Source organism: Myxocyprinus asiaticus, chromosome 8 (assembly GCF_019703515.2).
Source record: "Myxocyprinus asiaticus isolate MX2 ecotype Aquarium Trade chromosome 8, UBuf_Myxa_2, whole genome shotgun sequence".
Classification (NCBI taxonomy): domain Eukaryota; kingdom Metazoa; phylum Chordata; class Actinopteri; order Cypriniformes; family Catostomidae; genus Myxocyprinus; species Myxocyprinus asiaticus.
Window position 1 is genome coordinate 16,151,621 of NC_059351.1, and position 24,123 is coordinate 16,175,743.

General features: G+C 38.3%; 1 protein-coding gene across 1 annotated transcript in view; it reads right to left on the bottom strand.

Annotated features, from left to right (window-relative positions):
- Positions 1-1,075: 1,075 nt before the first annotated feature.
- LOC127445110 (receptor tyrosine-protein kinase erbB-4-like) overlaps positions 1,076-24,123 on the bottom strand; it is a 333,014-nt gene continuing 309,966 nt past the window's right edge. The window contains exons 21-27 of the mRNA XM_051704909.1: positions 20,937-21,092; positions 15,097-15,172; positions 14,827-14,973; positions 10,918-11,015; positions 10,644-10,814; positions 3,044-3,353; positions 1,076-2,202 (exon numbers count right to left, since the gene is read on the bottom strand). Of these exons, the coding sequence (XP_051560869.1) occupies positions 1,373-2,202; positions 3,044-3,353; positions 10,644-10,814; positions 10,918-11,015; positions 14,827-14,973; positions 15,097-15,172; positions 20,937-21,092 (1,788 nt within the window). The 3' untranslated portion in view covers positions 1,076-1,372. The remainder of the gene's footprint in view (positions 2,203-3,043; positions 3,354-10,643; positions 10,815-10,917; positions 11,016-14,826; positions 14,974-15,096; positions 15,173-20,936; positions 21,093-24,123) is intronic.

Here is a 24,123-nt window from a genome sequence, read left to right on the forward strand (position 1 = left end):
CTTTCAGATAATATATTCTCTGTATCTCTCAGTAGGTGAGTTCCCCTGAGTTCACTGTTTACCAAGGGGGATAACCCCCTGACTTTCATTGACAATTATTGTAGGTTTTCATATTCATTATGAACAATGACCTCAGTGCCTTTTTCAGCCTCTTATTCAACTCATTGTGTCGAGCAATTCTACTGTCCATAATTTTACAATCCTTTCTTGTCTAACAGAAGTTGTCCCAGTAGGCAGCAGTTTAACCAGCATGTTTTAAATGGACTGACTTATGTGCTGAAAAAGTGCAATTGTTCCAGTCAAGAAAATATAAAATTCAAGTACATATTCGCTCCTATAATCCACATTATTGAGCAGATAATTTATTTTTATATTTTCAGAAAATATGTAGAAATTCTCTTTTAATTCAAAATTAAATACTGAATTTCATTTGGAACATTCATGTTTTTCAGACTCGTTAAAATTAAGTTACCTACTGTGCACCTTGTGGAAAGGCCTACATTGAAACAACCTAGATTTAGAACTAGAGGTTGAATTTATGTTTTCCTCAATTTAACAATGATGTTGTTATCCAACTTAAAGGAATGTTCTGGGATTAATACAAGTTAAGCTCAATCAACAGCATTTGTGGCATAATATTGATTACCACAAAATATAATTTAAACTCGTTTATTAAAAAAGCAATAATTGCGATTACGGTAAGGCGCTTACATTGGAAGTAAATGGGGCCAGTCCATTAACATTAAAATGCACATTGTTTCAATGCTATAGCCTCAAGACTTAGTGTGATAAAATGACTTACTAACCTTATCTGTGTAAAGTCATATCCATTATAACAACTTTGTTGCCATGACAACATAACACCGATAAACTCTGTAAGCCATTTTATCACACTAAAATCATGTTAACATGTATAATGCTTACGCCTTGTGGCTACACTTTTGAAACAGTGTGTATTTTAATCTTTAGGAACTGGCTGCATTCACTTCCATTGTAAGTGCCTTACTGTAACCATGAAGGATGAGTTGAAAATATTTTCTGTCGTTATCAACATTTTGCCACAAATGCTGTCGATTGAGCTTAACTTGTATTGAACCCTGAACAATCCTTTTATTTGTTTATTTGAATGGGTGCCACCAAGTAAGAGCAATAGTTTAGAATAAATGTAGAGAAAAATTATGGGTTCCAGAAATGTTGTTTTCAATAGACTTGGTTGGATCTACTTTTCCCCACATTTTTATGCCCTGTTTCATGAGCATAACGTAACATAATGACTACATGTCATGTTTCACCAACATATGATCAAGGAAAGACATTTAAGGTAAGGTGCTGGTAGAAGAACCAGGCTCTACAGAGTATGGAGACCTGGATGTTAGACCACAGTGTTCCTCTGCCGGTATGGAGGAGGAGGCAGGACTGTTCCTGGCTTCACACCATACTCTGTCAGGTACTCAGGGTTTTCAGCCAAAGCAGGCTGAATTTGGCCATTCTGCTTGTAGGGGAACTTATTATTGCAGACTATTGAGGAGTATTGGGAGTTCTGAGGGGTAACCTTGGGTGGAAGGCTGTGCTGCCAATACTCAGGATTGTCGAAGGTATTCTCATACACCTTGTCCACTAGTACAGATCCAATCTGTCCTGATTGAATCACGCTTCCTGGTTGTACAGGGTGACCTGACAGGCCACTTTTCCCTGCCACTGCAGACTTTACCAAATTAAACTGTTGGGGCGAACGATTTGACTTTGTTGGGACTTGATGTCTGACTAGGCATATTTGACCTGCTGGTAGTGGTAGCGACTGGCCAGATTTGCTGGTGTGATCAAGGACTGACTGAACTGAATGAATATGTTGATCATTTTGGCTCATCGGTCCAGGGTGCACTGCTTGAACCGGCGGTATCGCAAAGTGAACATGTGGTCCGTGGATGTGGTGATGGGGTTTACCCATCTGAGTGACTTCGGAAATGTGGCAGCTTGCCGTGTGGGTTGGTGTTGTCACCTGCACTGGGATGGAAACTGCATTTTTCCTCATGTCACTGGTGTTGTTGAATGTGTTGAGGTAAAGGGGCTTGTTAATGTACTCATCTTCACACTTAGGCTTTCCGTCTGGGGTGCTGTGGTAACCCGGGTTGTCAAGTGCATGGATGTCTTTATTTTTTCGTCTTGTTACAAAAGGATTCTCCTCAACAGGATTCAAATGATCTACAAAGATGACAGACAAATGAGATTTTTAAAGTTTATTAGGCCATTTTCTTGGGTCAAACATGAACCAAGGTGTCTGCGTACAGGATGTGTGACAAAAATTTTGTCTTCAGCAAAGTGCTTAAGCACTGAATTTGTGCGGCCCAATTTTTCTAACCAGGCGTACTCTGAGCACGCAGTATGTGCATGTACCAGGAATTATTTGCACTAATTAGTGGGTCCACAAGGAGGCACAATTGAGCCGTTACTGTCACAAAGTAGTGCTAGAAGATGTAATCATCTGTAAACAACAAGAGACAAAGCTGGTAGCATGCACCAACCACCTGTGTATGTGTGCACACTCAAATGAAGTATACTTTTAAAGGTGATCATTTGGCTGTAAGCAGACAAAGTAAAAACCAAACTATACTTTGAGCTTTAAATTTAAAAGTGTATCTGCTAAAATATACTTTTGTAAACTTTTAGGAGTACACTTGCATAAACACTAACAGCCATGGACTTCAAGCCACAAAACTTACCATTTCATGGTACCATCACGCAAAAGCAAAACTTTTACATTACCATTACTATTGTAGAAATGTCCAACGTGCATGCATATTTGATGAAGTAAATATATAAAGTGTCTGAAAATGTGGAAGTTACCAAAACAGAGTCGTATTTAGCTGGTCATATGATCTCAACATGGTGACCACAATGAGGGGGAGGACTACCCTTATGTAAAATAAAATTGTTGCTTCTAGGCCATTGATATCACTGGAATCTTGTGAATGTCAATCAATTTATATAATTTATTTTGGTGTAAAACCATAGTACACCTTTCAAAAATGATTTGTAAACATACTTGTGGAGCTCTTGTCCTTCATTGGGGAAATATAATCGTCCTCATCTGTGTCCCCCCTCTGTCCTCTTTCTCCCAGCAGAACAGTGGGGTCTGCACTATAGCGCTGGCCACTGCTGTCCTCCACTGAGTGAGTTGTTCTATGTTTCTTTAAGCTTCCATTGCACTGCTGCTCCTCTTCTCCTGAGTCCAGACCTGCTCTCTGAACACCCCCAGAGACAGACGGGCCACTTCCTGCAGCAGCTACCTCCCGAGGTCGGGCCCCTGTCACCTCCTCAGGACACAAAGTTCCATCATGATACCCAAACTGGTTCTGATCATGAGAGGAACATAAAATTAACTTGAGAGTGCAAGAAATTAGTGTTAGATAAGTCATTCGCTGCGTCCGGATATCCATGCTTCCCTACTACACAGTATAGTATGCTGAAAAGTGTATGCCGATGGAGTAGTATGTCCGAATCCTCAGTATTCATAAAACAGTAAGCAAGAAATACTCGAATGACCTACTATTCCTGGTGATATTCTGAAGTGTGGATCGACTTAACACTTTACTATCCCATAACGCGTTGGGAGCTAAGGAGATGTCTTGCTCAAATGCTAGATTTAAACAAATGGCAGAGAAACTTCTTAACTGTAAGTGATATATACACACACATACAATGGCGGCCAAAAGTTTGGAATAATTTTGCTGTTTTAAAAGGAAATTGGTAATTTAATTCACCAAAGTGGCATCCAACTGATCACAAATTATAGTCAGGACATTACTGATGTAATGTTTTTTTACATGCACCATCAATGTCATTTTTGATCAAATCTAGACAGGCCCCATTTCCAGCAGCCATCACTCCAACACCTTATCCTTGAGTAATCATGCTAAATTGCTAATTTGGTACTAGAAAATCACTTGCCATTATATCAAACACAGCTGAAAACTATTTGGTTTGTTAAACGAAGCTTAACATGGCCTTTGTGTTTGTTTTTAAGTTGCCACAGTATGCAATAGACTGGCATGTCTTAAGGTCAATATTAGGTCAAAAATGGCCAAAAAAAAGAAACAGCTTTCTCTAGAAACTTGAAAGTCAACCACTGTTTTGGGGAATGAAGGCAATACAATGCTTGAAATTGCCAAAAAAATGAAGATTTCATACAAAGGTATACACTACAGTCTTCAAAGACAAAGGACAACTGGCTCTAACAACGACAGAGGGACGTGGAAAGCCCAGATACAACTAAACAAGAGGGTAAGTACATCAGAGTCTTGCCTCACATGTCCTCAGCTGACAGCTTCATTGAATTCTACCCACTCAACACCAGTTTCATGTACAACAGTAAAGAGACGACTCAGGGGTGCAGGCCTTATGGGAAGAATTGCACAGAAAAAGCAACTTTTGAAACAGAAAAACAAAAAGAAAAGATTAGAGTGGGCAAAGAAACACATTGGACAACAGATAATTGGAAAAGTGTTATGGATCTTAACCCCATTGAGCATTTGTGGGATCAGCTAGACTGTAAGGTGCGTGAGAAGTGCCCGACAAGATCTCCACATCTATGGCAAGTGCTACAGGAAGCGTGGGGTGAAATGTCACCTGAATATCTGGACAAACTGACAGTTAGAATGCCAAGGATCTGCAAAGCTGTCATTGCTGCACGTGGAGGATTTTTTGATGAGAACTCTTTGAAGTAGTTTAAGAAGTTCTGATTTTTTTTCAAATTGTAATAGTAATTTTTCACATTATTAATGTCCTGCCTATACATTGTGATCAGTTGAATGTCACTTTGGTGAATAAAAATACAAATTTCTTTCTATAAGAGCAAAATCTGTACATTATTCCAAACTTATGGCCACCAGTGTGTGTGTGTATATATATATATATAAGTTGTTCCTTGTACTTAAATGATGCTTGTTTAACAAAACCAGAGTAGATTATTTTCATGGTTGTTATTACATCACGGGACAATGCCAACATTCCCGGATGAAGTATATCCAGAATCTATTCATACTAAATGCATACCTAAAGAATGTACTGTTTTACTGGCCGAGAAGTGCGTCCTTCATCAAAAACAGTACATACTCTGACAGTACGCGATTTAGATTGCAGCTGTTGTTTCAGTGTAATATGAAAAATAGCATTTTGAAAATACTGTAATATGGCCTACACTGTAAAAAAAAATCCTGTTAAATTTACGGTAAAAAACTGGCAGCTGTGGTTACCAGAAATTCACCGTCTAAAGTTATGTAACCACGCTTCAGGCTTTACGGGATGTAATTGATGCCTGTATATTTTATGGTGCATTACCGTCATTTATGTTATTAAATAATAAACTTGATATATTAACCTTCTGAAACTGTAAAAATCTGCTTTTCACTTTATAATGTATTGTTAATCACTGTAGTAATTACAAAAAGGCACATGATGACATGAAGTTCATCAATAGAGGCCCTTCTTGGAGCAATGACCAATAAATGTAGAGACAGTGCTCAGTGTCACTCACACAAACACTAAACACCATCAGGGTAACACGTGTGAAATTCAAATAATGTAATAAACATTAACTAAACTACATCAAATATAACACAGAACACCCCAATGAACATAACAGATATTAAAAATAAGAAGAAACATAACTATTCCTATAAAATATAATGAAATGAACAGGGTCACGCAGGGAATTCTGGGAACGCCCGATTATTGTTTATTTACTGTAATTTTAACAATAATTTACCGTAAAAAAGTACATGTACTCTCTTATTAAACATAATACATTTTTACTGTTAATTATACAGAAAATCATATTTTTCATAGATTTCTACAAAATTTTACCGTAACACTACATGTATTGTCTTTTAAATATATATATAAAAAATGTAACCATATATTTTAAAATAACTACCTGTTAACCAATTAACTTTTTTTTTACTGTAGCATTTTTACAGTCTTTTACCGTTAAAATTATGAAATTTTTTTACAGTGTAGGGATCTGTCGAATCTATGAAAACCATGAGCAACAACTGAATCAAGTTTAAATAATTAATGAACACTAGTACTACTGCTAATACAAATTATGGTAATGACAGTCACTATACACAGTATAATGATTAGGCACAAATTAAAGAAATAGTTCACCCAAAAATGAAACTTCTCTCATCATTTAGTCACCCTCATGCCATCTCATATGTGTATGACTTTCTTCTGCAGAGGTCAAACAATGATTTTTAGAAGAATATCTCAGTAGTCCTCACAATACAAGATTTTTTTTTTTTTTTTGAAGATTAAAAAGCACATAAAGGTAGCATAAAAGTAATCCAAACGATTCCAGTGGTTAAATCCATGTCTTCAAAAGGTGTGGGTGAGAACCAGATCAATATATAAATATTGTTTTTACTACCAATCTTCACTTGATTGGCAATCAGGAAGTTGGCATGGTAAAATACATTGATCAAGTTTAAGTAAGTTGAAAAGCAGCTCACTTTGTTTATGTGTCTACAGACAATATACTGTACTTCCACAAAAATAAAATCCATAACACTCTTCTTCATTTTACATTTGTTTTATTTTTCAAAATATTAAAACTTTATCGCAATTTCAGTAAAAATAAATAAATAAATATCCCAGATTTATGGTCTAACACTTTTGGCCCCCACTGTATTTATCATATCTTTCTATATTACTCTATTAGGCACTTTGGTACAGATCAAATACACTTTCCAAGTGGTAGCAGGGATAGTTTAATTACTGTTTGAGACAGTACTTTAACTGGTTGTATTTTTAACAGTTCTTTTTATTACTGAAATTAATTCATAATTCTTTATTCAGGTTAAATGAATTGCTGTGACCAACATGGCTATGGTTTGGACAAGTCTGATATTCAAACACTAATAATAAAACAAAAGCTTGCTGTTCAGCTCCATATAGTGCTTAGTGCCACTGAGACTCAATGTTTCCAACTAAACACAAATGATCCATCAGCAAATTAAAGAGCTACACATATAGCTTTAGAGTGAATCATATCTATAATAAACATATACATGTAACAAATAACATACATTTTTGTTTTATATATATATATATATATAGAGAGAGAGAGAGAGAGAGAGAGAGCGAGAGAGAGAGAGAGAGAGAGAGAGAGAGAGAGAGAGTGAGAGAGAGATATTTATTATTATTATTATCACATTCTATTTATATAAAATTTGTCTTCATCTCATTCATTGTCAATGAGAGCTGGCGACTTCCGGGGACACGGGTGACAGCGACCTCTGGTGACTAGATGTGGGCGCGGCGAGCGACACGACAAAGTTGAGAAAAGTTTAACTTGATGCAAATGAGGAGCGACTTTAGGGAGTGACATCCAATAGGAATGAAGACGGTGTTCAGTGGCGCTCACGTTATCCATCTCCTTTGAGAATAATAGACCTTTTTCACAGACTGTGATGATGCGTTTCCAACTTATCAGCGTAAATTTAGCTAAATGTTTTATATTATACATTTTTTAAATATTGAGTGTAAATGTATAACATTATGCTTTGTGTTATATAACCCTGGAATTAGTTTAAAAAAAGTGAATTACCACAGCTGCGAGGGGGTTTCGATTACAGCTGCTGAGAGTGACTGTAAATTTGCCATCTTCTCCCATTTTAGTGTCTTAACCCACCACTCTCTATTTTTTTCCTCTTCTGGAAGGTCATTCAAACGTAATAGTAGATTTTTTTATTTTAGTCTTGCAGCAAATGGGTAAGTGAAAATTATATTTGCTGTGATCTCCCATTCACTCCCATTCACTACTGTCGAAGTTTACCCTGCAAATGTTTACTTCTGCATTCCAAAACCCGGAGTGTGAAAAAGGTCTATGGAGCCAAGTGCAAGCAAGACAAGAGAAGTTTCTGTGAGCGATTTCACTGTTCTATGTGATTCTTCTGTAACCACATACATGGATATAATAAAAAATTATCCATGGAAAAGAAACTGTCGGGAGTTTGAGTGAGTTTGATTCATACATTGATAGTTTGTTCATCTTATTAATGATGTTGGGCCTCATGTATTCAGATAGAAGACAAAGGCAGGCCTAACACAGTCGTAAAAACTAAATGAGGCCCACACACTCTGTCATAAATCTTACTGAGAAAAACCGCGCCAAAATCAAACAAAGGGAGTCCAAAACAGACTACAAATCCCATGAAGCCTTGCTCACTAAAGGATCGAACTCTTAACTCCTATTGGATGAGGCACACGACAGAACACCCCTAAACCATGACATCATCAGGAGTAGAAATACCTCTGAGATGCTTCCGGGATTTGCTTCCAGCAACTTTGCTCACCGTGTGCAGACGCAGCTCATCGCTGCTCTCAGGTGTAGCCTCGTGGCAGAAGGAAGTAACGTCCGACTTGAAACTGTGGCCATACAATCTCCATCTCGCTGGATGAGTTGAGATTACTCTGTGTTCCACCGAACACTCTAACGGATCCGAAGGAGATTGCCGAGCAATCCGCATCTTCATCCGTTTGCCTGCAGAAGTGAAGAGAAAAGATTTCTCTTCCCTCTTCAATCAAGTTAACATCGCCGATTTCTCCGCCAGCCCGCCGAGAATCAGCAGCCGTACCGCCCGCCGACAGAGCGAGGAAACGGCCTCCCGTCATTACCCGAGCCTCGAGGAACCGAGTCGGAGTTAAAGGAGTAATGAACACACATTCGTCTGCATCCTCATGCGATTCAAGTAAGAGGTTTACGTCTGGGCAGAGATAGAATATTATAGTGTGTTATTCTTGTGTATCAAGGTTATTGCTTGTACAGTTTACGGACCGCCGAGTCTGCTCATTGCTGCTAATAATACTCAAGGTATTACTGTAATGTACTGTTATCACGAATGAGATCTGCTGTGTTGTAGTCCAACCACATTGGACTGTTGTGTATTTCCGCCATCGCGGGTGAGACCGGCACACTGAGTTTATCCATTAAAGAACCAAAGTTTATGAGCTGTCCACCGCGTCTCTGAGTGATAAACTAACAGTTGCTTTCTCTCCCACGATTGCGAAACCGGCTTTGGTGCCGCCACTTTATTCTCTCTCTCTCTCGTACTAACCACACACACACGTGGCCCCTCACAAACATTCTCGAACACATTTTTGGCTAGTAGATAACTTCGTGATAAAGCTCAGCTTTGTCCCTAAGTTATCGTACAAGCGGAGATACGCGGTAAACAGCCAGACGCCATTGACCGGCTTCTCTCCACCCACATTTGCGGCCATATTCTCTGGCCGGAAATCCCGCATGACGTACTCTCCACGAGAGTCACGTCTGCCATTTTGTGCGCGTCCCTCCTTACACACACACACACACACACACACACACACACACCCCTTCCTCTCCTGTGTTATAGGCTTATTTTGGTTACCATATCTAATCATGTCACTGTTTAGTTTGTAGTTGTAAGTCGGAAGTTTACTGACTGCAATTTATTGATTATTAATTGATATTAATGCATAAATAAATGTTGTTATATTTCAAAGAGAAGTGTCTTGGTTTGTTTTGCATACACCTGTGTCAAATGCTGACAGGGGATGTCAGTGCTCGGATTCAAGCCTTCATTGTTTCTTTTCGAAATCGAAATTCTTTGGATGTTGATTTTTCTAAGAGAACAATCTAATATTGAGACTGTTATACTATCTGGTTATTAGTCCCTGATTCCAGGGTGGTGCCCCGGCGATATTAATCCTCATTAATATTCTATTGATATTTGATAATTATCTTTGATGATTGTTGAATTTGAAGGATCACTAAGCTAGTGTTAATTGTAATCAATGTTTCATCAATGTTTCATCAATGTTAATAACTAATGATTATCTTTGATAATTGTTGATTTAAAGGATTAAAAAAGCTAACGTTGATTCTCATCAATGTTCTATTGATTTTAATAATTCATAATTATCTTTGATAATTATTTATTATTGCTAATAACCAAACCCGCTCCTGGTCGTAGCGCACTACACTTACTGGATCCCCGTATGAGGTTTTAATGAGTTAGATCCTATTATTTAATTTAAATATTAATTAATAACTAAAGAAACAATTATCAATTATTTCTGATAGTAACACTGATCTAAACAACCAGTAAAGCCCTACAATGATATGATGCAATATGCACTGCTGCAGTTCATTTAAAAACAAACTCCCCTGCAGAATGTTCATTTTTAGGAACAGAAAAACTGATTCCATATCAAATTAGAATGAAACTGTAGTTTTATTAGCAAAATGCCTCATTTATGATCATATATTCAAAAGACATGGCAAGACGTGCAGTCCACCAATAATGTTAGAGCAACAGCAGAAGGAACGGCCACTAGCGACTTCATAGTACAGAGACTAGCGACATCAAGCGATAAAGTGGCTGCATGTGTGTACAGTGCTTAACAGTACCTCAACAAGACTATGTCGGCCACATTTCTGATCACCCAATAGCCGTTATTGAAGTATAAATATGGGTAGTCATATGTTGATGTGATTATCTTTGTGTCAAAGTTCAAAACAAGTAATTGGACACAAAATAAAATAAAAATAAAAACACTTGTCCTTTGATTCCACCTGGTTTGAAGTGCCATGTGTTGCTTACTTGATTTGAGTCTACATGTGGGTGGAACATATGGGAAGTGGGAGGAGCATTTAAGGAATGAGGAACCAAGTACTCCTCAGCATCCATCAAGTCATCCAGCTCCTCCTCATCTAGAAGACTCTGGAAGAACTTGCTGTGGTTAGGGCTGGGCAGCTTCATGCGGTCGTCCCCCTGAGACAAAAATATCACAAATACTCTCAGCAAAGTGTTATCCTCTTGTGGCTAATGATATAAAAAAATAAAATAAAATAAAAAAAAGCAGTGAAATTCTAACTTGAATGACGAGGTATCGCTGAGGGTCTCTTGCCATGCGGCTGAACTCTGCAGCAAGTTCTTTAAATCTAGGCCGACTATCAGCATCAATCATCCAGCCTGGAGGAGAGACAGAGTGTCAGCAACTGAGCAAAGATTATTTAATACATGGTGTTTATAAAATATGCACACCAAAACCATTGCAATGCTCATAATTTCCTTTTCACATCTAACATGAAAGTCTTCCTAGAAAATGTAAAGCAATAATAAGGTTTATACTTTAGGGGAGACCAGCACTATTTACTCTTGTGAATATTTCTGTAATGTTGGTTAGTGGAGTGGAAGAGAGGAGACACAGGAGTAACTTTTAGTCTTTTAATTGAGGACGCTGGAGTGGAGCAAATTTCATACTAGGAATAAATCATGGAAACAATGCTAAGATGTCTACAACTAAACATTACAACGTAACATTTCACAAACTGACACAGGAAGGAACAAACTCGAGGGTATTTATACACAAAGCTGCTGATGAAGGAATGAAGAACAGGTGAGGATTGGGAACAGATGGCTGTGATGAGGGCAGGGCATTACGGGTTATGTAGTTCATGGGAAACTAAGGACGGATGACACAAAACCATTTCAAAATAAGAGTCCATAGAACAGAACGGAGAATAACTGTGACATTACACCCCCCCCCCTTTAAAGGGCGACTCCTGGCACCCCAAAGAGAGATGAGGAGGGTAGGGTGATGCAGAATGTGAGGAAGGATACAAAGAAGACGATCAGGAGGCCTGGGGGGCGGCCACAAAGCAGGACTGGGTCAGGAGGCCTGGTAGGCGGCGACAGAGCAGGGACTGGGTCAGGAGGCCTAGGAGGTGGCCACAGAGCAAGGACTGGGTCAAGAGGCCTGGGAGGCAGCTCTAGGAAGAGAATGGAGTCCGGCGGTTTGGCCGCAGGATGTGGAAACTTAGGGGACAGAGCCATAGGTGGATCCAGAGGTGGAGCAGCAGGAGTAGGGACTTGAGATCCCAATGGCAGAGATGGGTCCAGAGACGGAGCCACAGGAGGATAGAGGATTTGAGACTCAGGTGGTGGAGATAGTGGTGGAGCAGGCTGAACCATAGGAGGTGGAGATCCAGGGATTGAGGGAGGAGCTGAGGGAGACACAGAGGGCAGAGCCATGGAAGGTTGACGGAAGCAAGCAGAGCCTGGAGAGGTTCGACGAAGGCAGGCGGAGCCGTGGAAAGCAGAGCCGTGAGAGGCTCGAGGGGTGAAGCCATGGAAGGCGGAGCCGTGAGAGGCTCAAGGGGCGAAGCCATGGAAGGTGGAGCCATGGGCGGTGGAGCCGTGGGAGGCTCGAGGGGCGGAGCAATAGGAGGGGGAGTCACGGGAGGCCCGAGGGTCAAAGACCATGGGAGGCGGAGTCGTGGGAGGAAGAGCCAGGGAAGGCGGAGCCATGGAAGGCTCGAGAGATGAGGCCATGGAATGTGGAGCCATGGGAGGCTCAAAGGGTAGAGCCGCGGAGGGCTTGGGACTAGGAACCGTGTAGGGCGTGGAGCTAGGAGCCATGGACGAGAGCACAGGACAAAGCTGGGGAACGACCTCCATGGTCGTGAGTGCTGGCAGCGACCGAGGGATGACCTCCGTGGTTGTGAGCGCTGGCAGTGACTGGGGAGCAGGTGTCCTATTCCTTCTTTTCCGGACAGCTGGGAGCATTGTTACAGGAACGGTCGAGGCTACAGGCATTAGCTCTGGGACGGTCGAGGTTACAGGCACTGGCTCGTTAACTGTGGCAGGCATGGGCACTGGCTCGTTAACCGTGGCAGGCATGGGCACTGGCTCGTTAACCGTGGCAGGCATGGGCACTGGCTCGTTAACCGTGGCAGGCATGGGCACTGGCTCGTTAACCGTGGCAGGCATGGGCACTGGCTGTGGCCCGGGGTTCCCACCATAATTCACAGTGTTTGGGGAATATGCCACCTCCGTGGTTGCTACCGCAGACTGCGGAAAAAAAAAAAAAAAAAAAAAAAAAAAGCTTGGAGTGGGTGAACCCTCCCCAAAAATGTATTTAGGGGGAATGTATGGAGAGGAGATAACTTGGAGACAGGGGCCATGGCAGGCCTGGAGATAGGGACCGTGGCAGGCTTGGAGACAGGGACCGTGGCAGGCTTGGAGACAGGGACCGTGGCAGGCTGCGAGGGGTGATGGATGGACAGCGTGGCTCAGATGTATTCCACAAAGGGAAGATCCTCCACTTCTGGAAGAGCTGTGGGACGATGAAAGTTCAAGCCCATTCCGCAAATGGCAACGAGGTAGGGGTCCGAGTTAGTGGTAAAAGTGATGAGTTGACAGAACTTGAAGGTGTATGCCAGGAGAGGAAGGTCTTGTTTGAATAATTCCATAAATGAACCGGTCAGCTCCATGACTCCTGTTGGTCGAATTTCAGAGAGACTTGTGAAGAGGACGTTGGGAGGAACAGTCTGTATTCTTTGTTTGGTCAGTTCTTTTGTAACGTTGGTTAGTGGAGTGGAAGAGAGGAGATGCAGGAGTAACTTTCAGTCTTTTAATTGAGGACACTGGAGTGGAACAAATATTATATAAAGGATCAGACAAAGAAACACGCTGGAGTGGAACAAATATCGTACTAGGAATAAATCATGGAAACACCGCTAAGGGATCTACAACAAAACAGTACAACATAACTCACACAACAAGGAACAAACTTGAGGGTATTTATACACAAAGGTGCTGATGAAGGAATGGAGAACAGGTAAGGAGGATTGGAAACAGATGGCTGTGATGAGGGCAGTGCATTATGGGGAATGTAGTTCGTGGGAATCTAAGGATGGATGACACAAAACCATTTCAAAATAAGAGTCCATAGAACAGAACAGAGAATAACTGTGACAATTTCTCAGGGTAGGTTTATTTTTTAAAGGAATTTTGTTAATCTGACTTCTGAATGACTCATAAAATTATAGTTACTGAGAGCTTTTGTGACAACATTCCAGTGTAATAAACAGCCGGGGTCTGCCCTAGATGTAAAGGTGCTGTTGCACTTGGATGTCTTCTTTATACTTTGGATTACCCACCTTGCATTTGCTTGTTCCTAATGTCCTAATTTCATTTAATTTCCTTTTAAAGCTGACTCATTACAAAAAAAAAAAAAAAGAAAGAAAAAAAAAAAAAAGAAAAGCAATGAAACCGGATTTCATGTATTAATATTACACTCTCTGAGGTGTTATAATTGTTAACCTGAATCAAATCATAAATGCCGGTTTCCAGTGAAATTTAATTATAGCAAATAAATCTAATCTCCATCTCTTTTCCCTTGCCTTAATTGACTGTTTAAAATCGAATTGTGTGGGACAGCACAAAGAGAGCTGGGAAAACATTGACAGCAAATACACAATACACATATCAGTGTGGATATATGGGCGAGAATATGATTTGGTTATAGCTTTTTACATTAAACCTCATCTGCAACATTGTAATGCAGTACTGTATTAACAGTAAATGGACATTAAATACTTGCAATGTAATTTGCTGTACTCCATCTAAAACTACTTAAATCAGCATTTTGCTAATTGTTCAATAACTATTATACATGCAGCTTTTATGACCTCATTTTAATTAAGAGAACACATAATTGTCCTTTTAAAAAATAATTTGTCACACCGCAGGAAAGAAAAAAAGTTATTAAAAATGGTGAAAACCTAGTGAATACATACACTTTTCTTTATGCATTCATACATTTTTACCTAAAATCTCAAAAATATATTTTAGGTTTGTGCAATTACAATATTTTCCACATATGCACCAATTAAAAGGCTTTTGTTGTTGTTGTTGTTGTTTTTTTGTTGTTGTTGTTTTTTAAAGTGTAATTTTATGCTATACGTAAGAGATTAGAAATTTCCAGAATATCACTAACATTTCACCATGACCATGTAGACATCTATGGTGCAGATAGGCGGCTGGGGCAAACGTTCTCCCTTCTCTAAGATGTCTGGAATCTTGCGTGTGGGAATCCCATCATAGGGCTTTCCTCCAAATGTCATTAATTCCCACATAGTCACTCCTGAATAAGAGAAAATAATTATAATACATTACACATAGTTTATATAGAGATAAGTATATAGTTATTATGTGAAAAGTACACTTAGCAGTACACCAGTTATCAAAAGCATGGCATTTAACTCACCATAGCTCCATACATCACTCTGATGTGTGAACTTTCTGTAGTGAATGCACTCCAAGGCCATCCATTTGATGGGCATCTATAATAAATTTGTAAAACTTGTTTTAAGCAACAATGAATTTCAACAACAAACGATTATTATTTTAGGTGATGGACTGATTATAGGCTGTATAATTCTTCAGAAATTGAATACACTTTTGTGGTCCTGAATGGCTCACATTGCACAGGAATTAGTCACAGAAACATGTTGTTTATTACAGACACTTTCCAGTTTCTTGTGGAAAGCTCTAAAGATACAAGCTCTGATGCTAAACATTTATTTTAAGTCAGAATTAGAGTGAACTTTTATTTAACTGGATTGAAGAAAGTACTTTACAAGAAGCCCTGCTAACACACACACACACACACACACACACACACACACACACACACACACACACGTTGGTGCAGCTATCATTATGAGGACTCTCCATAGACATAATGATTTTTATACTGTACAAACTATAGATTCTATCCCCTAACCCAACCCCTAAACCTAATCCTCACAAAACATTTTTTCAATAAAACATTGTTTAGTATGTTTTTTAGTGTTTTAAGCAATTTGAATTATGGGGACACTAGAAATGTCCTCATAAATCACATTTATAGCATAATACACTTGTAATTACCAGTTTGTAACCAAAAAAAAGTTCTCGTAAACCACTTAAACCTGCCCACACACACACACACACACAGGTTTGTTTTTTTTTCATAAATGAGCATTAGATTTTATGTTGTTCCATTTTACTTTATTTATTTATTTATTTTCCTTTTCGTCACTTTTATTTATTGAACAGTAAATAGAGGACAGGAAATGTCACAAATGGCCAGACTCAAACTTGCATTGCCCACAACTGCACCCTTATTAGGGGTCTGTGGACATGCTCCTCCAGGAGAAACTTTTTGCAAAAACGGCACAAAAGCATTTAATTCTGGTGACTTTAGGAGCAGCATTTTTACCTTTTTGCAAGTATATATCTTGTAGCAATTAACGTAACTACGGGCTACAAAGCATTGATAAAAGACTAATTCACATAGCACATCCAGCACTAGTTAAAGTTTCTCAAAATCAACTACCTTTCCAAAAAAATTATAATAAAAAGAATAAAAAAAAAAAAAGAAGAAGAAAAAAAAAAAAGCCTGCTGTGTCAGGACCATGGTATTGTGATGGTATTGTCTGTGACATCTCTTAAAAAACAGCCATTTTTTAATCGTAGTAAACTCCTCACTCCAATAGGATTGTTGAGTGTAAAACAAGTTGAAGATTAGTGGACAGGTGGCCAATTCATTAAGTTATGCGCTGTTTCCTCACAAAAGCAGTTTATTATTCTTGTCTCTTGTCTCCTCGCCAGTGAACTGCCATAAGGTCCTTGGCAACTCTGTTTGCACATGCGCAGCTCATTCACGTCTGTGTCAGCTGCCGTGCGGTCAACTGAATGTGCCACTCACTGAATAGAGTAGACGCAGAGAGAGGAAAAGCAAGACCTTGCGCTCATGCGGCAGTACTGGTGACTCTTCTACAGAAAGTAGCTAAGGTTTGTCTAAAAAGTTGCTAGATTTGTTGCTATTTGCTTTTTAGAAAAAAAGTCGCTAAAGGGGATTGCTAAGTTGGCAACACTGGTTTGACTTATTCTTTGAAGGAATCGACTCAAATGAGTAATTCATTCATAAATCGGGCATCACTAGTTTTGATTCTCAGGGAAAATGTTTCTTCATACAATCTTCATACAAAGGATAATCTGTATTGGCTCTGCAAACATTTGCTGGGGGTGTTACAGGGGTGCTATGGACTTTCTTGGGGAGGCTGAAGCACATGCTCGCCCAGGGGTCGGGAACCTTTTTTCACTATGGAGCCATTTGTTTTATTTTTGGTTGATGCATTTTTTCGAAAGAGCCATAGCAAAAACTAATAATTTACTATTTTCAAAAAACAACATTTTTCAATAAAATATAATGTTTATTGTACCCATAGACTACTCAAAATCACAAAAACAAACAAATATGCAACAATTAAAAGTAACATGTTGCAAAATGGAATTGAGCACACCTGTTTGTGCGGGTCTCCATAAAATTACTTCATTTTACATTTGTTCATGGAAAAGTTCACTTCCTTATAGGGCTGGGTAATATGTAAAAAATATTTAAATGCTAATCACCTTAAAAAATATCACGATATCCGATTATATCGTCAACACCTCTGCCGAGGGTCAGTGAATGTTTTTGTTTCATTGATTTTGCTTTAAAAATTTAATTAATTTATTGAAACACGAAAAACTTAAAAGACATTTATAAATTCAAATTGCACTTCAAACTAAACGTAAAAAGCAATTACAATAATGAAGTGATCAAAAAATCTTATATAACCACCTCTCCAAATCTAAAAATTTACCGTCTCCAACCACCCCATTTGCCATCACGCAAGTATCCGTCAATGATAACAGGTGAAAAATTACTAATAGCCTACAAAAAGACAATTATAAATTTAAAGATAATAATAATAATCATAATAAAATGCCTAATAAATTCCCTTATGTTCCCAAAATAATGCTGCCAAATGTGTGTTCTTATCGAATGTGTTTATATTGCATTTTGGTAAAACAGTTAATGCTGCCTAAAGAAAAAAAAAAATAGAACTCAATTTTAGGTTCAAGATGTCTTGTATTATTTTATGATTTTAGCACTTTCGCCTTTGTTTCTTTAATAGAAATATATATATATATATATATATATATATATATATATATATATTACTCAACCTGCTGAGTTGCGTTCACAATGCGTAAGAGTGAATTGCTCCATGAAATAAAGCGAACTAAACTCACAGCACCTCCTGAGATGATTGGAGATAATTTGCTGCATTCTCATAGACTACATTATTCTTGCAAACAGTTTTCAGATGAATGAAACAGAAAAAGGAGTGATAACACTTTACATGTGTGTGTTCCACAAGATAGTGTCCCGCTGCATGCCTCTGAACAAACAGCGCATCAGACATGAGCAATGATGGCTTTTCTTTTGTCTGTTTTTATATAATAAAATATAATAAAGATTTTTCAAGCTCTTATCTTGTGTCTAACATCATGTGTCACTCCGAGACTTCTTATATGTCACCCACCTGTTGTGGGTAGATGAGCAAAATTACCCGTGCATGAAATACCTGCATTTGGTTCTTCAAAATATAATCAAACGTTTCTTCAAACGCTCATCTTTGTGTCTAATTTCTTGTCATATATCACTCTGAAACATCTTACAGGTCGCCCTCCACAGTACATCAGCAAAATTACCCACCACTGCGCATAAAAAAAATCAGCATTTGCCGGGTGTTAATTTCAAACAGTGTCATTGACTTCAAGCTTTGCAATCGCACCCACACTTTCTGCAGGAAAATTATCTCTAGAAAGTTTTAAACGTTCATGTGCTGGTGAATGGTGAGACACCCGGCAAGCCACTTGATTTTTAACAAAGAGCCACTTGTGGCTCGCAAGCCATAAGTTCCCGACCCCTGCGCTAGTCCCTCTGTAGTGCCGCCTCTGAATGTAGGATTATTGTTTATGAAAACAGAGGAAGAACATTTAGATCTGCTAAAGTCTGTATATCTTTGACAATTTTAATCCACATAAGAAAACATTGGCAATCTAACGTAGAACTGTATTTTTAGATAAAATAATGAAAAAATGCAATGCCTGTTCTTCTTTTCTATCTATTATCCTCCCATTCAGGAGGGGGAAATGAGCCTTTCCTTGTCCTGCACTTATAGTGAATTTGTGCAGGAGACAGATATTTGAACAGATAATCATTGGTAAACAGAGAACAAACTGATCTGATGATGTTCGGGATTGAGAACTCTGACATGTCTGATTATAGAACCAAACACAATCAGGACACGTGCATGTATGCAGGTTCAATGACACTTCACGTTATAACTTTTAACAAGCTCGACAGACCCTGAACAGATGAGACGCACCCATTTAACACTTGAAGAGTGGAGAATAAAAGCAAACTTTTATGTGTATTTTCTTTAAAGGTTCGGTTATGTGTATTATTTTTAAAGGTTCGGTTTTCATAATCGATTTACCTCATTTTGAAAACGTTTGTGCATATGAGCTGACATCACTTCTGTAACAGCTGTGAAATATTTTTTAAGTCTGTAGTTTTGAATGCACCTGCTAAGCAATTTGCATAAATACATTTGATTGGATAAGACGTGATAAAATGTGCTCAACTAAAAGTTGCTGGTTCATGTTTTAAAGAGCAGTGTAACTGAACTAAGCCCAGACAAGCTTAAACACGTGCGCTCCGGTCCAGTGTCGTGAGAAATCGAGTCCCCCCTGAAAATCGGGTCTCCCTCTGATGTCACAGCATTTCCATTGGCTGAGGGACCTATTAATAGGTAATATATTCACAGCCTGAGTAGAAATCGTTTTATGATGTATACAAAAAATACAACATTTAAACCATAAGTTACACATAATAGTATATAACTGAAATTATAGATTGTGAAATTAAAGTTGTGTCGTTGTTTGTGTTTTTCAGTTAACCTAGACTTCAATGACATGCTATCACAATAACATGATAGGTGTTTGCTCAGGCATTACTAACCATTACCCCATGGATACTCGATTTACCGGGCAGACTCAATTTATCATGACACCAGGGCTGCGTTCCATCTCATGGACTCGGATGTATGTCAATGCGTGAGTGTCCACTGCTGGCGGAAGACATGCAATGGGTTTAACTGGAGCACCCTTAACCCTTGATCACTTGGAGCATGTTGAAGGCTGATGTCAATTTGTGGAATTATTAAGTGATTTTTGCATCTGAGAAAACAATGTTTTCAGAGATTGATTTCAGAGTCTTATGTATAAATCTTGTATGTTTATTTTTTATATTTTCATTAGAATGAATCATTAGAAAGGCTTAATCAAGATTTACACAACGAAATACGTTAACATAACAATGAACACATAGGCTATAACTATGTGATAAACAGTTTAAGGTAGCTATAAGTATTATGCTGTTAAATCTCAATATAACTTTTCTAAACTGCTTAATTGACCTAACTTCACTTCCATCATACATTAGAGTTGTGTGGGGGTGGAGTTTATGAAGTGCAATCTGCTGTCACGTCACAATCGAGTTGCATTGTGGGATATGGAGCTGCCTGAAGCATACATCAGAGTAGGCTCGCTCCCTCTGTCAAAATCAAGGGGTTGAGGGTCTATCAACAGAAACTTCCCTCACTCACTTAATGAAGTGGAACGGACTTCCAAAATGGTGGCAGGGATTCCCCCGAGGGGAAGTGCTTAGGGAAGTTAGCCAGTGGTTGTTAAAAGTGAAGTGGAACGCAGCCCAGAACTGGACCATGGGTCATTTTTGATGATCGCTGATGCTGTTGCACGTGTTGCTTGGTGTCGTTAAACTCACCGCTGAGTTTTGTACAGAGAGAGCTCGGATGTTTAGACTGTGACGCAATTTTATCAAAATCCATCGGAGGGTCAGATAAATTGACGGGCCACATCAAATCATCCACTGTATTATATTTAACAAATAAATCACATTGTAACGGGAGACTCTGAGAAGTGGTGATGCGCAAAAAAACTGCCGGTACTGTGTTAACTAAATTAGAGAAATACAGCGGTGAGTACCCGCCCACTTCAAGCACTGTATATGTTTATGTTTTTCTAAACTTATTTTGTTTTGACACAATTATCCTCTGAAATTCTTTTGTGCATAACTGCTATTCCAATCTACATCCTTGCCTGTGATGGTGAGAATTGGCAAATTTAATGTTTTAAAACACTGACCTTGCCTCCATCTGCATTGTACTCCTTTTCATCAGTATCCAGCAATCGAGCAAGCCCAAAGTCAGTGATTTTAATGTGGTTTGGAGATTTCACCAGGACGTTACGGGCAGCCAGATCTCTGTGAACCAATCGTCTTTCCTCCAGAAACATCATACCCTACCAAAGACAATATCTGAGTTAAAGTAAAACAATTTACAGATTATTATTTCAACCAACACTGTAAACAAAGTCCTAAACACTAATGAACACATCGTCACTATGCAGTGTAAAGTCAACTACAGTACAAGTATACAAATTAAATTAATAAGGAAGGAAGGCATGATCAATTAAATTTAGTATGCAAATAAATGCAAGAAAGAACACAAGTCACAATTCAGAATATTACAATGATGACAGAATTGTATACATTTTCATTACAGTTTGTTAAATGTTGAATGCTGAACATTCTATAATATAAATAAATGAGAGATTTTCACATTTTTTATCTTAAATTTCTTCAAAAAACATTATGCAGATAAAAATAGCAATTATCTAAAAAAACTAAATTTGAGTGTACACATTAACCTTTTCAGGCTAAATTAATTGCAGAGGTATTAATACTAAATACTAAAAAATAAAATAAAATAAAAAAACCCACCTTGCAAACCCTGCAATACCAGTGAGGCTGTATTCACATGATTTTGCACCCACTTCCCCCTTTTTCTCATGTAGACCAATGTTATATGAATACATAAAGGGTTTAAATGTGGGCCTGTCTAAATACATTCTGCTCCTAAAAGATTGACTGTAAATATGTGGGACATCTAATCAAGATTTGATAGCATCACCTTACTTCTATTACTCATGTTAACTTCCATTTAGCTGCTTTGGGTCAGTGAGCATTAATACTTATCTCGGTGTCTCTTCAAAAGTTTGCCTATGATTTATGGCTTTATGTTAATCTTCAATTAAAATGCAAGTTCCTGGCCTTTGGGAGAAGAGAGAGCAGGGTGTGCTGGGCAGGGCAGGTAAATCTTTGCATACGCTTAAAGAAAATCACTGACAGTTTGAATGATTGTGTACCATCTGCTACAGGGTTATACATCTCTGGGAAACAGTCCTTTAGGCTCTCTCTGGGCAGAGCCAAATGGAGCCATGGTAGGAAACGACCAAAGCCATGATTCCTGGCTGCATGTTGGAAGGATGCAAGATGACAACACAAGAATGGACCAGTGGGCTGATTAGCAGCCATATTGGTAACATCCCCAGGCAGCTAATTTCTAGTTACACAAGTACTATACAAACCTTTTAACTTGAATGAGAAAAGACCAAAGCTTAGGTTTTATTATCAGATATCAAAACGTCAATGAATTCTAAAACCAATAGAGTGCAACATTCTGGTTTCCCATAGGGGAATAGACTTGTAACGATAACCTTTAAAGATAAACCTACCGTGAGCCCTGAGATTGTTAATTGATGGTATGTGCTTCTGTTGAAGTCATTAGTCTGCATTATTTCAACTGAACTTTTAAAGAAATTTAATTTAATAGCTAAATTTGTGGTGAATAACTACTGTACATTACCCATGTTCCTACTGAAAAGATCCACCAGTATAAGCCAAGCAAACAAAATGTGCCGAACAGAGCTGTGCAGCGACTGCCCACTCCCATGACGCACTGTGAATGGCGCAATCAACTCTCCCTAGACTCTCAAACTACTTCTATATTTGTATGTATCTGAATATTTTGCTATAAAATATTTCTAAACGCACAATTAACATCTTTAAAATCAAAATCAATAGTTTGACATTTTTAAATAATTTTCAATTCAATTGCATCACTCGCAATGCTTCATGGTAGTTTAAAGACGTTAAATACACAGTCTTGCATCTTTGTGTTTTTGTTTTATTTTCAAATGCTTTTTTTAATTTAAATCAAAGGTCCAGCCAAAGCCTGGTGTATACTGTGCCATTGTCACATTGTGTACATTGTCACATTTCTCTATCCTTTTCAATTGTTGCTTGTCAGATTGTACGATTAGACCATAGTGAGCTCTAGGGTGAAAGACAAGCCAGGCTGTGCAGCATCAGTGGACTTTTATGTCAAACACTTTTATGAAATTTACTCATGCAGGGCTCAACAATAAGGATGGCCCGCTGACTCTGAGCCAGTGTGAGAGAATTTGATAGACAGAGCCATCACTAGATTATTATTTCTACCAACACTGTAACACAGTTACATTATCTAGATGTGTTAATCTGACTTTGCAAAAATCAGACTGGAAAGATTTTGGTCAGAACTAAAGCATTTAGCCTATGTTATATTTTAAAAAGACAAATTATTGTTTTAGTTCAACTGAAATCAAACTTTTAAAGTGCATGTACAGTAAACCTACTAAGTGTGGAAATTTGTGGCAGGAAACATCAGAGTGCACTTTGACCCCAACTGGCCAGGGAACCATGTGATGGTGACTGCACTATGGCCAATGATGAGGTCAAAAATGTTGTGATAACAATACAGCAAAAACAGCATCAGTATAGAAAACAGCAAAGAAAAACTAGGACAATAACAGCAAGAAACTGCAAAAGGATGGTCAAGTGCCAGAAGGCAGTGTCATCAGATACATACATTTGTAATGTAACACCATTGTGCCGTGAAGTAAAGAAAGAACAAGCGTGTGTGTGCTCAGCTAAAGTAATCTGAGTAATACACTAAATCAAAGTTTTGGTTGAGTTCTTCTGTGTAAATGCCAGTTTTCAGGACAATTACACAATGAGAAAACTGTTATCCTGCCAACATGTCAATGGGTGATTAAAGCCAATAATGAGAGAGAAAGAGAGAGAGAGAGAGAGAGAGAGAGAGAGAGAGAGAGAGAGAGAGAGAGAGAGAGAGAGAGACCAAGAGAGTGTGGATTCACAGTCATACAGAGAAATTACATTTCTAATTTTGTGATCTGATTAAAATGCAATTGTTCAATAATAAGTTAAATAATTTAAAGGTTAGTCTAATTATAATTTAAATGAATTTATATCCATTTACATTTAATAAATAAAATAAATAATAATAATAAATACAATTAATACTAATAAATAATAATGTAATAAAACATAATAATAAATAGATACAATTATTTTAATGTTTATAATTATTATAGTTAGTATTATAAATTAAATGATGTATTTTAATGATAAATTTCACAACAATAACCT